The sequence below is a fragment of the Pleurodeles waltl genome, chromosome 7, assembly GCF_031143425.1.
Source record: "Pleurodeles waltl isolate 20211129_DDA chromosome 7, aPleWal1.hap1.20221129, whole genome shotgun sequence".
Lineage (NCBI taxonomy): Eukaryota > Metazoa > Chordata > Amphibia > Caudata > Salamandridae > Pleurodeles > Pleurodeles waltl.
In genome coordinates, this window is record NC_090446.1 from 204924545 (window position 1) to 204938959 (window position 14415).

At 41.4% G+C, this 14415-nt stretch overlaps 1 protein-coding gene across 2 annotated transcripts in view; it reads left to right on the forward strand.

Moving 5' to 3' along the window:
• Nucleotides 1–676: 676 nt before the first annotated feature.
• The window catches only part of LOC138303973 (serine/threonine-protein phosphatase 4 regulatory subunit 1-like), a 284441-nt gene continuing 270702 nt past the window's right edge, over nt 677–14415 (forward strand). The window contains exons 1-2 of one of the 2 annotated variants that reach the window (XM_069243582.1): nt 677–731; nt 8029–8073. In XM_069243582.1, coding sequence (XP_069099683.1) covers nt 725–731; nt 8029–8073 — 52 coding nt within the window. In that variant the 5' untranslated portion in view covers nt 677–724. The remainder of the gene's footprint in view (nt 732–8028; nt 8074–14415) is intronic. The other variant, XM_069243581.1, reaches the window with a different exon arrangement.

Here is a 14415-nt window from a genome sequence, read left to right on the forward strand (position 1 = left end):
TCTATCCATGGCTTTGATTTAGCAATGCGGGGGCGTAAGAAATTAACAGGATTTACAACACTTTTCTAGAAAGTCCCGCCCATATTTGAGCAAAATGAATGTATGTTTCTGCAACAGGGATGATACTGAAAAAACACAAATAGTAGGAAAATAATCATGAAACAGGCCGTAATAATATTACCTTTGTGAAGAGTTAACCAATGACTACGATAAGATCATTTGCTGAAAATATTCAATGTTAGAAATACTTTTGAAAGAAATGTCATATATGTCTGTTCCCAATCAAATATAAATTACGTTGAATTCGTTATAGTTCTTTTGGAAAACACCTTAGTAACTTGGTTGTATCATTGTCCAAATAAAGACTCTCTTATAAACAACATAGAGAGCTCGGCGAAATTTAGATTTCTCTTAGTCTTTCTATGTCTACTGAGTACTGAGGCACAAATGCTTCTAGAATGGAAAACACTCTGTCGGGGTCGCTACGCAACGATAACACCCGCCTTCTTAGAACGGGGCGCTATGGACTGTATCCACTGGGGAGTCTGATGATCGGTTGCTTGACTGTATTGCTTGGCGGCCATCTTCAGAACTGATGCTTTTCCGATTCAAATCAATGGGCAGCCCGTCTAGACACCGAGCCTTCTCTATGGTTGTTGCCCTTCCCTTCTCCCCTTTCAGGAAGTGAGAAGGCAGGGAGGCTCCGCCCCATGTCACTTCCAAGATGGCTGGTGAGTTGGGCTTTGCCCCTCTCCCTGTTTAGGGCAGGGAAGGAGGAGCATGCGAGGGAGGGGAAACCTTCTATAGAATTGGTTATATGTTGTTATTATATGATTTGAGCTTAGCCGACGGTGTGCTTGATTGCTGGTTGCTTTTATTTCACGCGGGGTGTTTACAACTCCACATAGAGGCCTTTATGTGGTTTCGCTGGCTCTCTATAAGCTGCTGATTCTTGAAGTCGCCTTGCTTTTCTTCACGATCTCTCTACGACGTTCTGCTCTTTCTTGCTTGTTCTGGCTATTCGGAACTTTTATGTAGTCCTTATGCTTCCCCATGTGCGCCGTTTTAGCCGCCCTTCAATTATCCGGGCAGTAGTGTTTCTATGTGTCCACATAGCATACTTGCCAACATTTAAGAGGAAAGCGGGAGATTTTTAACACATAATCAAGAGAATGCGTTTCTCCTATTGACTGCTATTGTAGGAGAGGCAATTTGAGGCGGGAGACAGACAAAATAAAGCCATTTGTGCTTTAAAAATCGGGTCTATTGGCATGCATGACATTGCCCCAACTCTACCGTATTTCAGTGTTTCTGGGCTGAAAGTCAAAGTTTCCGTTTCCATTATATGTTTCATCCGTAGGGCACCCATGCTGCAGATCGGTATTCCTTACTGCCAATTAACCCTAGTGCTGTTGCCGCTACCCCACCCTTAGCGCACTATTTCATAACGGAACTTACACCCGATGTAGTCTTTAGCATTGGTGCCTTGGGATCTTATATTTGCGTTTTTATATTTATTTGCATTTCGGCTTTAATTTCTGAAATCCTTTTTACCGATGCCTGATGTTTTCATTCACCTTAAAAAAAAAAAAAAAAAAAAAAAGTCCCCGTATTTTTTACTGTTAATTTCTTTAACATAGGTAATTTTTTCGTAACTTCTTAAACTCTGTGTTTTTTAATGATTACAGTTGTTATTATAATAATTCATGTTGAGCCTGGCGACCTAAATGGCATTATTCATTTAAATGTATGCGCTTACTTCCAGTAGTTTTAAGCACTGTGGAATCAAATACTACGATGAAGAGCATTAGGTCCACACCTTTGTACGTGATATTTCGTTGCAATGCCCTAGAATTCTTTCTAACCAGATGGCAATTGTGTGTGTGTGTGTATATATATATATATATATACACACACACACACACACGTATGGAGTTATTTGGCTTGTATTTAGCCTTGCAGTGTAATTCCGTGTCTGTAGATATCAAACAAGATCTGGGCGAAGTTTGCAATAGTTAACTTTCATCTTGCATACTTTTTATGTTAACAACGTTGAGCTATTATTTTACTTGTTTAGCTTAATTTTTCATTTTTTAACGTCCATTATTTGCATCTGCCCCCAAATCCTATATATTTTTGTTTGTTTTTCCCCGAAAGCTTGTTATATATATTGATTTTGAAGGCTGCTGCTTTCGTCTAAGAAGTTGTGTATAAATATAAACAATACAGTTGTGACGTCATCAGCTCTTAGAAAATATTTTTGTATGTATACACTTGTATTAATTTGAAGTTAGTTCGTGTTCAGTAACTAAGCAAGCATTTGCAATCCAATAGGTCTCTCATTTACTTGAGTTGGAGCTATTGGCATTGTAAACGCATAACTGGACTTCTTTTGCCACATTAATTGGTCAACCCTGCTGCATATTTTGGTCCTTTTTACCACATAATTCCAGTGTCCCTGCATACAGCTAAAGGGCTAATAGACCTATTGGAATACTTTTGTAAGACCCTCGACACCCAAACTACTACCACATGCAAAATATATTTACTTGGCAGTTGGTACAGGCGACATTGCCCACAGGGCAATGAATAAATAATAGTACTCCAAGAATGCGTGCTTACTAGATCACTGTCTCTTTACTGCAGTCTGGGGAGACAAACAAAACACCCATGATTTTTCACACTCTTGAGGATTGCCACCTCACATGATATTAATGATCCTCAGTCAGTCTTGAACTGAAATATTAGTTATAAAATATTGACCATTGTACAGCCTAATCAATCATGTAAGCTGCCCTCAAGGATAGTTTTATAAATACACGCACACACAGCTCAAGTTTCACAGACACAAAAGTGAGTAGTTAATCTAGTAAGGTTTCTGCTTTGTATTCACAACTTGTATCATATTATGAAAATAAAACTACAAGTCCCAGAATGCAAAGCAGAAACATAAACAAAATGAGTGAATCACGCATCAAACTAGGGAGCTGGACAACTTCATAAATATCACTGCAAGGGCTGGTTTCCAACATGTATCACATTATAAAAATAAAACTACAAGTCCCAGAATGAATATGTGTGCTGCCAAGAGTGTGTACTAAGCAGATCAGGGCGCACTAAATGTAAAAAACGAAACTGCTAATCAAGTTTGTGCTCTGAACCCCATGGCAGCCAAGAGAACTTACTTTTGTCTAGTGGAAGCTTGTAGTGCAAAGGGTTAATATACTTGCTGCAAAGAACCTGTACTAGGCAGATCACATAGTGCATATAGTGTATACATTTCAAAATAACTCTGGTGATTAATGTTCTTTCTGGTGAGAGAACATACTTTTGTATAGTGGAAGCCTGGACTCATCATAAGGTAGCGTAGAGGGTTAATGTGCCTTCTGCAAAGATATCAGAGTGCATATAATGTAAAAACGATACAGCTGATTGAGTTTGTGCGCTTACCGCTGTGAGTGCCATGGCAGCCTAGCGAATGTACTTTTGTCTAGTGGAAGCTTGAAGTCATCATAAGGTAGCACACAGGGTTAATGTGCCTGCTGCAAAGAACGTGTAATAGGCAAATTTCAAGGTGCATGTAAGGTAAAAATGTCCAAATAACTCTGGTGATTTATTTTCCTTCTGGAGAGAGAACATACTTTTGTCTAGTGAAAGCTTGGAGTCATCATAAGTTAGTGCACAGGGTTGATATGCCAGCTGCAAAGAATCTGTACTAAGCAGATCAGAGTGTATATAATGTAAAAACAAAACGGCAGATCCAGTTTGCGCTCAGAGCGCCATGGGAGCCACAAAGCTCATACAAAAGTAAAAAGTAGTTCACCCTCTCTAAAGTATGTCGGCAATCGTGCAGTTAGCCCTGTAACAGGGTCGGTGTCAAAGGCGTTAACTAAACCACCCCAAGGTGGGACAAACGTAAAGCATTTACCAATAACATCAGTTGATTTTTGAAAGGCAAGGCCACAAATGAATGAAAGTGAGGGGTGTGGTTAAAAGCCCACAATACTTGCAAAGCTCTTGCATGCCTGACCCAAACAAAGAAACACAGAAATCTTCCAGGCCAGGAGCCTTGCTATTCAGAAGGAATTTTATAGCATGCCTTACTTCTTTCTCAGTTTCTTTTTTCAGCTTTTGTTGACTCTTGGAGCAAGGACAATTAGAAAGATGGCGTACACCACAAAAACTGTGGATTTTTTTTCTAGCTTTTCAAGTACCCTTGGAAAGGGAAACGCATTTAGTAAGGCATCCTGCATTTTCATATGGGCCTAAGTGTTTCATTTGCACAACTTCTTGTGGGGATAGTTGATTTTCAAGACATTGCAAGAAAGCAACTATTAAACATTTCCGGTTTCAGATACAAAAGTGTTCCTGAAAGTCGGAGCATGCTCATGTGGTAGATGAAAGCCCAGTTATCAGCACGTTGTACAATTAATGGATTACAGGACCATGGAACTGCCTTCTTGCTCTTTAAAGCCCGATTGCAGACTGCAAAAACAGCAAAGTTCAGTTCACATGGCCGCCTCTTAGGCTGCTTTCATTGGCATTCCTGTGTTGGTCTGAAGTGTTTTCAAATATATTTTTAGAGCAGTTGTAAAAGGAGGGAAAATGTGACCACAGCAAAGCAACCGTTATACACAGACTCCACACGGAAATACAAAAAGTGAACCAGATGAATGAGCTGCTCAGGTTATCACAGTATAAAAGCTAAATAAGCAGCTGCTGGGAGCAGCGACGTGAGCCAAATTAGTATAACAAGAACAAGCCGATTCAAAACGCCATGGCCGCCATGAGTACGAAGGAGGGACATAAAAGAAAAAAATAGTACGCTCACAATAAAACATATCGGCAATAGTGCAATAATCCATGGGACATGGTTGGTCTCCAAGGCGGTAACAAACAGCCCCAAAGCAGGATAAACAGAGAGACATGTTGCTGGCCACATGGGGAGAGTGCCTTTGTCACTCTGTGGCTAGTGACAAAGCCTGCACTGGGTGGAGATGCTATCACCTCCCCCAGGCAGGAGCTGTAACACCTGGCGGTGAGCCTCAAAGGCTCACCCCCTTTGTTCCAGCACCACAGGGCACTCCAGCTAGTGGAGTTGCCCGCCCCCTCCGGCCACAGCCCCACTTTTGGCGGCAAGGCCGGAGGAAATAATGAGAATAACAAGGAGGAGTCACTGGCCAGTCAGGACAGCCCCTAAGGTGTCCTGAGCTGGTGTGACTCTAACTTTTAGAAATCCTCCATCTTGCAGATGGAGGATTCCCCCAATAGGGATAGGAATTTGACCCCCTCCCCTTGGGAGGAGGCACAAAGAGGGTGTACCCACCCTCAGGGCTAGTAGCCATTGGCTACTAACCCCCCCAGACCTAAACACGCCTTTAAATTTAGTGTTTAAGGGCTCCCCTGAACCTAGAAACTCCGATTCCTGCAACCTAAGAAGAAGACTGCTGAGTTGAAAAACACTGCAGAGAAGACGGAGACACCAACTGCCTTGGCCCCAGCTCTACCGGCCTGTCTCCCCCCTTCGGAAGAAAACTGCTCCAGCGACGCTTTCCCCAAGACCAGCGACCTCTGAATCCTCAGAGGACTGCCCTGCTCTAAAAGGACCAAGAAACTCCTGAGAACAGCGGCCCTGTTCACCCAAGACTGCAACTTTGTTTCCAAAGGTGCAACTTAAAGACAACAGCCTTTCCCGCCAGAAGCGTGAGACTTGCAACCCTGCACCCGGTGACCCCGACTCGACTGGTGGAGGAACAACACTTCAGGGAGGACCCTCCGGCGACTCCGAGACTGTGAGTAACCAAAGTTGTCCCCCCTGAGCCCCCACAGCGACGCCTGCAGAGGGAATCCCGAGGCTCCCCCTGACCGCGACTGCCTGACTCTCAGATCCCGACGCCTGGAAAAGACCCTGCACCCGCAGCCCCCAGGACCTGAAGGATCAGAACTCCAGTGCAGGAGTGACCCCCAGGAGGCCCTCTCCCTTGCCCAGGTGGTGGCTACCCCGAGGAGCCCCCCCCTTGCCTGCCTGCATCGCTGAAGAGACCCCTTGGTCTCCCATTGATTCCAATTGAAAACCCGACGTGTGTTTGCACACTGCACCCGGCCGCCCCCGTGCTGCTGAGGGTGTACTTTCTGTGCTAACTTGTGTCCCCCCTGGTGCTCTACAAAAACCCCCCTGGTCTGCCCTCCGAAGACGCAGGTACTTACCTGCTCGCAGACTGGAACCGGGGCACCCCCTTCTCCATTGAAGCCTATGCGTTTTGGGCACCACTTTGAACTCTGCACCTGACCGGCCCTGAGCTGCTGGTGTGGTGACTTTGGGGTTGCTCTGAACCCCCCAACGGTGGGCTACCTTGGACCCCAATTTGAACCCCGTAGGTGGTTTACTTACCTGCAAGAACTAACAATTACTTACCTCCCCTAGGAACTGTGAAAATTGCACTGTCTAGTTTTAAAATAGCTATATGTGTTTTATTTGAAAAGTATATATGCTATTGTGATTATTAAAAGTTCCTAAAGTACTTACCTGCAATACCTTTCATGCAAAGTATTACATGTAGAATTTGAACCTGTGGTTCTTAAAATAAACTAAGAAAATATATTTTTCTATACAAAAACCTATTGGCCTGGAATTGTCTCTGAGTGTGTGTTCCTCATTTATTGCCTGTGTGTATGTACAACAAATGCTTAACACTACTTCTTTGATAAGCCTACTGCTCGACCACACTACCACAAAATGGAGCATTAGTATTATCTCTTTTTGCCACTATCTTACCTCTAAGAGGAACCCTTGGACTCTGTGCATACTATTCCTTACTTTGAAATAGTGCATACAGAGCCAACTTCCTACAATCATGGTTACCTCCCTTAAATTGTGTTATCTTAGGCAAATATTTGATTTCACCAAAACTCTTTTATTCATTATCTCATATGAAGCCACTTTAAAAAAATACCTGCGTTCAGACTGCCAGTTGTACAAAACTATCACTTATCAGTGCAGTGCTATAATGTGCCTTGTGTCAAAGCTTCCGTATGTTAATGAAACACAGCTTTTTATGTTTGAATAGACTTTATTACATTTTACGTAGTTTATTTTATGTTTTACATAGCAAATATTTTCAAGGCATGGCTCTTGCATGGTTTCGAATATCCGAACCAAACCCTTGGCTCGGATCTCCACTACCTGTTAATGTGGTGTCTCGTCCACCTCTACTAGAGGCATTTTTTTTCCATGAATCACTTCTAATGCGAGAAAGGTAGTGCTCGACTCGAGCTAGGCATGTCAGGCACAGGGTTGTGGCACGGTCAAAGGTCGTCTTGCAGAGGCACTGATCTGTTTCAGATGGAGAGCTGGCCAACAGACTACTAACCCATCACCAAAGCATGCTTTCAAAGGCACTTAGTGCTGGTTGGGGAATGGCTATATTGCGTATTGTTCTTGAGCGCGAACCCCCTACTGTCCATTGTCCTCCACCCCTGCACTCCTCCCGATGTCACCCCCCTTATTCCTCCTAACCCCCACCACTGTTTTTTTTAATTTAAATACATTTAACCCAGCTGTTGTGCAACATTGCTTATAGTAAAATAAAAATGCTATGATTATTTCCACACTGGCCGCATCATGGTGTGTGTTTTTTGTTTGTTTTTAAACTTGAAGCCATGTTGCCCAACATATAAAAAAAAAAAAACATTAACAAAGCCAACAGATCTCACATAGGTAAAAAATATTGGCTTTGCCTATGCTTGTTCTTCTTCCTTAGTAGCTACTGCTACATTTGCACTTAACATTTAGGGGATATTAGATTTTATTTATATACTTCTGTTTGTTTACAATGCCACTTTACACTTGGTGTAGGACAGTGTGGTAATGCTGGAAGTTTGGGGGGGGGGGGAGGAAAGGATGTCTTCAGCAGGGTACAACTCTGTTTCTCAGCACAAATCTAAGCTGAACTCTGTCTATAATTCTATTTTAGTTACTTATTCATTTCTCCGGACCCATGGCTCATTATTTATTTTTGTTTCCTTCAGGGATCCCTCTGTATTTTGTGGATCTGCAGGATGATCTAGATGACTGTGAGTATAGTTTCCTCCCTCCAAGCGCTTATTTCAGCCAGAATCTATGTAATAAAATGCCACTGCAAGGTGCTGCTTTCCTTGTTTATGCTGCTGTAATGTCTGGAAAGAGCGCTGTCGCGCATCCTTTTCACATTAACCCTATATTTAGTTGTCTTCCTCCAGTTTCAGATAATTTTATTCTGTAATGTTTTATTAATTTTATTCTACAGTAGGTATTGAAAGAACATAACATTTATTTATAACATGTTTAATTATGGGTCCCCTTCCCTCCTTTTCCAGGTTCCTCAAAGAGTTACATTGCCCAAACATAGAATTTGAAAACCTAGTAAGACAGTGATGTGCTACATCAAACTCTCCCTGAAGTAATTCAGTGATGGGTGTACAGAGACCTAAGTTGCTGACTTATGCAAACGTTGTCAGGCGCTTAGCCTAGAGTACCATGATGTTGATGTTCTATTTTGGACATATACTTCAATAAGGGTGAATATTTTCCTTTTTTTTGGAATTTTTCAGTGTGATTGGGATCACCGGTTAGTTTCACAAGGGCCAACAGTTACCAACGTTTTCTGAAGCTTTATGTGATGTTGTTTTGTACTCTTTCCACTGTGTAGCTAGCTATCAGGTTTCTAACCTTCCGAACATATGCCACAGTTGTCGTTTTTCTTTATCATTGGGTCGGTCGAGGGTGTCATTTTCCAGACACATTTAAATTGCATTTTCTTGTTAAACCGCATTACAAATCATCTTTTGGTGTTTGAGGCTCGGCTTTCAGATAATTTTGCTGGATTTTATTGATGTTTATTTATTGTTGATTATTACCTCAGAAACAACAATGTCTGGATGTTGGGAGAAAGGTGACAGACTAATTCGACCAATAGAAACAATTACTTAATAATCAGTTTTCAGATTAAAAAGTTGAATTCTCGCAGTGTCTCTACCAGCTAACTCAGTTGCAAATTATAATGGGAATCTGGTAAAGACCTTTTAGAAAGCTAACACCTAGCTTAGTATAATAATTCTGTCATGTTAGTGAAAATTATACCTTAAGGAAGTTAAAACATTACTGATTGGAATCATGCAGCTTCTTCATAAAATTTAATATTATCTGGTCAGTCATTCAGGTTGATTTCCTGCATCTGGCATGGTTTTAGATCCACACAAGAGTCTTCACATATATCTTGAACATTCAAAATAGGTGTACCAAATTTGATGAAAAGCTGGGGAAAAGCGAGGTTTTCAACTGCAGAAGGAAACCATAAGTCTGTCTTAAAGACAGCTTCAGTTTATTGCTTCACTGGACTCTGCTGGACTGCACAGCGCAAATTGTTTATGAAGCAGCACTATATTTGCCATGCATTTGTTTAGTTCTCCATATGTGTAGCTGTACAAAGGAATGGCAACGTTCTGTTAATCTGCTAATATTACATGAGAGAGACAATTTCACTGCATAAGATTGAGTTGAAACTCTGTAAACCACTGTGGAATTTTCAATTACAATCTCGGGCCTCATTACGAGTTTGGTGGGCGGAAAAGGCCGCCCACCAAACTCCCATGTTCAAGAGACTGCCAGTGCGGTCTCTTTCCCGCCGGCCCTATTACGAGTTTCTGCTGGCCCAGTTGGAAATGCGCAACAACATTGATGCTGGCTCGTAATATGGCCGGCAGCAATGCTATTGTGCATTGGGTGCACCAGCAGCTGTCGCGCAAATCACTCTCTGCAAAGTAGACCATGATTTGTGCAACGGGTCTGGCCAGGGGGGCCCCCCCACACTGCTGACGCCAAGTGCATGGGCAGTCTGGGGGCCCCCGGCACCCTGTCTCCGCCAGCCTTTACATAAATGCCAGCAGAGAGAGAGGCATTTTTTGGACCGCCAAGCCATTCGAGAGCCAAAAAATTGCAGTGCTGGTGGTCCGACCGTGGCCAAACCGCCACGGTCATGATGTAACGGTCACATCATGGGTTCGCCACGGTGAGCCTGGCAGTCCCCGGACCACCTGACTCGTAATTAGGGCTTCAGTGTTATGTTGGGAACTTCTCTAAATCTCAAATCCTTCCCTAGAATAACAAAAAAAAATTGAGTTGGCATAATATAACAATTCATTTTTTGGCCCCAGTCTCTGTCCGAATATACCAAATAAGTCTGCAATATTGACATTTTACATGTTAGCCATTTTCATGTATATTTGAGAAAATGTATTTCCTGATCCGACCAAGACATCGGCATACTCCTGGTGTTTTATATTCTCGTAAATGGAATTGGGGTACAAATATATCATTAAACATAAATAAATGTCCCTGAAAATATTTACAATGAATAACAATCCTCAAAATCAGCAGGAGCTGTCTAAATAATTCTAACTCTTATCTCCACCTACCCTAAAAGTCCTCCAGTGTAATGGAAGCTGCTACAACCTAGGTACAGCCTCATTTTTTGAGGAAAGGAGGAGGGATATTGACACAGGTCACGTATCTTAACTGTCGAGTTTGAGGGTATATTGTTCAGCCTTCTCTATTTTGATCCATTACAGAGGAGCAGGAGCCCCTTTGGTTAAAAGTGTCATTGTGTCCCTATAGGGAGTGCCAAATTCTTTTTTGTCACTCTTGTGACATAAAGTTTACTCATCAGGCGAATGTGCACTACATTTACCAGAAACATTTATTTCAGATTGTTCCTGTTCTTCTTGGTGGAGATTGATTAACTCAAGGGGTTCATTTGGAACTGTGCTTTGGATTCTGTAGATCTAAGATTCCATGTTAATTTTACCTAATCACTGCACATCTATCAAACCAACCTTGGGCCAGAACAGAGCCTTTGTGTACTTTGATGTTAATCTTTTTTGTTTTTAAGTCAATAAAATAATTTTAAATTGGTGATTCAGCACTAATCGGTTTATCAGTATTGTAGAATCACCCTGGAACACAAAATCCCATTTTATTAGCGTGTCTGAAGGTTTGCAAACTTACTTTGATAGTGCTCAGACTTTTCCAGTTCCGATTGCCTGAGTTTATGTTTCTGCTACATGTTGTTTGGTATGGGTTTTGTCCATCTTGATAACTATTAACCAAAATCAACTCTGTAGTACATTCATGTCAGGTGCAAGTCTGTACCTGGTACTACCGTGGTGTTGTCAAGACCTTGGAAAGTTACGGAACACCTTTAGCACCACCTTGATAGTCAGGTTTGTTTCTAAATAAGGAAAGCAGTAAAAAATAGCAACTTGGTGCATAAATGTTCATCAAGTGCTGTTGTAAATGGGTCACAGCACGAGAGGAGCTCAGCATGGTGCAAGACTGGAATTGGTGCTTCTTGTCTCCAGTGTCATCGGAGGATTAAGGAACATAGGCAAGCATGCTACAACAGTGTGGTCCTTTGCTCTTAATATTGTGAGAAAGAATGCAAAAGAATGTATCCACAAACAAAGACAGTGCACTGACTGATGGGACCATCATTGGCTTTCAGTCACTTGCAAGACATCAGTGTGGGGGGGAAACAAAAACAAAAAATAATACAAACCCTGAAAGAGCATTTCAAAATAAATGTTTTGTAGAATGCTATAATGACATTTTCAGCAATATATTACCGCACTGGAGGTCCTCAAATGATAAGGCTTAGCCTTAATTGAGGCTAGATCGTTTGTTGTACATGATTGGTGGACTGTAGGTTTGTATTATGGGCTGTTGATGCACCAGATTAAGAGTACTCCAGTTGCTTAGTAGAGAACACAAAGTAGCACTTAGTCATGAGGTGATGCAGTCTTGTATGTAGATAGCTGATTTGTGTCTAAGTGGGCTTTGTTGTTTAGTGCAATGAGGCCTTGACTACAGTCAGAAACGCATGGTGGCTGCAGAGATTTTTTTCATCAGGAGTAGGATCCAGGGCTTAACTGTATGCTTAAAGAAAGTTTACCATCTATTTAAAACTTCCTGAAGGTATGGATGTTCAAGAGTGAACCCTATCTGGACTGAAGCAGCCTTCTTTGGGACCATATGTTTTTCGCAAGAGACAATTTTCTAGCAAAGGTTGTAGTGAGGCACTGTTGCACACTTCTACATAGTATTAGAGGTGAACAAGTATCTTGGGTATCAGCCTTATGCTTGAGTGTAAATATGTTTACAAAGGAAGTTGTAGACCACTAGAAATTATAATTTATAAAAGTTTACTAATACTGGGGTGGATAAATCTACAAAATGTTTTAAATTGTATAGTGTGCAGGGAGGGGGAACCCAGATAAGCTAGATGTGCAAATGTTTGGACCGGTAATTCTTGAGGAGCTAGTATTTCCAGTGATTGTATTAAAATGTTGGCATATGTCACTGACCTCTTTAAAGAGGTTTTGGTAAAAGGTGAAGAATAAAGGGTTTTGGTATGATACATAATAAGTGAGGATTTATTGTTCATACTGCAAATGATGATAAAGAGTCTCCCACTTGGCTTCTGATTGTAGGAATTGTCATGAAAGAGGACATATTGCAAGTTTTTTCAGGTTATGCTGTGACCCATCATAGACATTTAGAAGTTTCACATAACTCAGGGTTCCGAGCGCTCTCTTGGCGGCTTTATCCAGTTCTTATTATCTTCAATACCATCTGCAACAGGTCGTCTATACGTAAAATCTTGATTAGGGTACTCTTCTGTCGCTGGCCCGCTAAATCCTCAGCCTGCATCTTCCCCTCTTTTCAGTTCTTGCTGCCTTATACGTCACCCTGTTTTACTCACCTTGCTCCTTCATTTAACCTGTTTGCTTTTACCATGGCCTAAAATCGAGCCTTACCCCTTCTATCGTTGCCTGTAACTAGTGTGCTAAGGTCCCCTCTGTATGGCAGTTTTGCAATATCCCAGCCACATCTTACCACTCTACTCTATCTGACTATACCCTTATTTGTAAGGCCTCCATGCACAATAACTCATTCTCTTTTGACCAACTCCTGCCCATCCTATGCCCTGGTAGGTTTGCCCTAAGTAAGTCTCCCTCATCTATGCTCTGCAGATCGAGTGGCAGGCAATGCATCAAAATTGTTACAGCTCGGAAGTGCAGTAATCTGGAGAAGAGGATTAGACAGTGGGAATGACTGTAGTAAACACGTTGCCCAATTAACATAAGTGTATGGGATATTTAGAGTATTGGTGGATTCTATATGACACTGTACATTTATTAAAAAATCTTGTTGAGTGTATGTACTTAAAGGCCGGATGTATTATCTCAAGGAACTAAATTTAAATTCAGCGCTTTGGGGAGGTTCAGGGATCAATTAGTTGGTTTTTAAATCTGAGTGAGATAAGGCCTAAAAGAAGACTGGCCAAAGAGAAACTGTAAGTAGCCGAAAATGCAGACTTGCATTTGGGTTCAACATATCAAATTGAGTTACAAATTGTGTTTGTGCCAATTGCTCAGAGTAGACTGGCACAGAAAGGTACAAACAGCAATATAGTAGAATCTTTAGGAGAATTGTACTGGCAATTGATTGCTAAGGAATTAGGAAAAATACTCACTGTTGGTGGTGGAATCAACCTAAGTCCACCTTTTCAAGACAGTATACTGACATATATTTGATGTTCATCTATTTTTCACCAAATCAAAATAACACACATACAGCTCACTGTCATTATTTATTAAGCAAAAAAAAGAACAGTTCAGAAACCTTGTGTGAAAAGTGCACCTGTACTGCTTCTGTAGAAGTTAAGAAGGTAACTGGAACACTGTGCTGTAAAGCAAGTGTATAAATTTACCTAATCTTTAACAAGTGCTTCTATCTGCTTATAACATCAGATGCATTATCTGTTTGGTCTGGAGGTTTCAGATTTGTTGTAACATGCATACCTCTTAATATATCTGTGACAGGCTCAGAAAAGTAGGTGATATTGCTCCTTATTCTGGGCACGCTTATATAGCCATTTTCAAGAAATTTTAAGTCCATCATTCCACAATGAGAAATATTCTTTACAAATGTAGAAAGTGAAAAACGTTTACTAATTTACATAAGTGTAGGCGTTTCTGCAAATTCATCCCATACTTTATGATTCTTCTACAAGGGTGTGGAATTTAATGAACTATCTGCTTGTCCACGGAAAAATTTGCTTCATAAATCTACTTGTCCTGTAAAAAAAAATCTACTTGTCCCTTTGGTGCCGTGTAATGCAGTGACACATTATAGCAGCAGTCTCACTATGTAAGAGCTCCGATAACAGCCTCTCTGATTATGCTGGGTCTAATATTGTAGTAGAGCTTGAATACTAGCAATTGCAAGCCCTACTATAGCAGTTTTCTTATTTTGCCACCTTTCCGCAGAAATACATACTGGAGCTAGAGGAAGCAGTAAGGAAAATTTCCAGGGCTGGA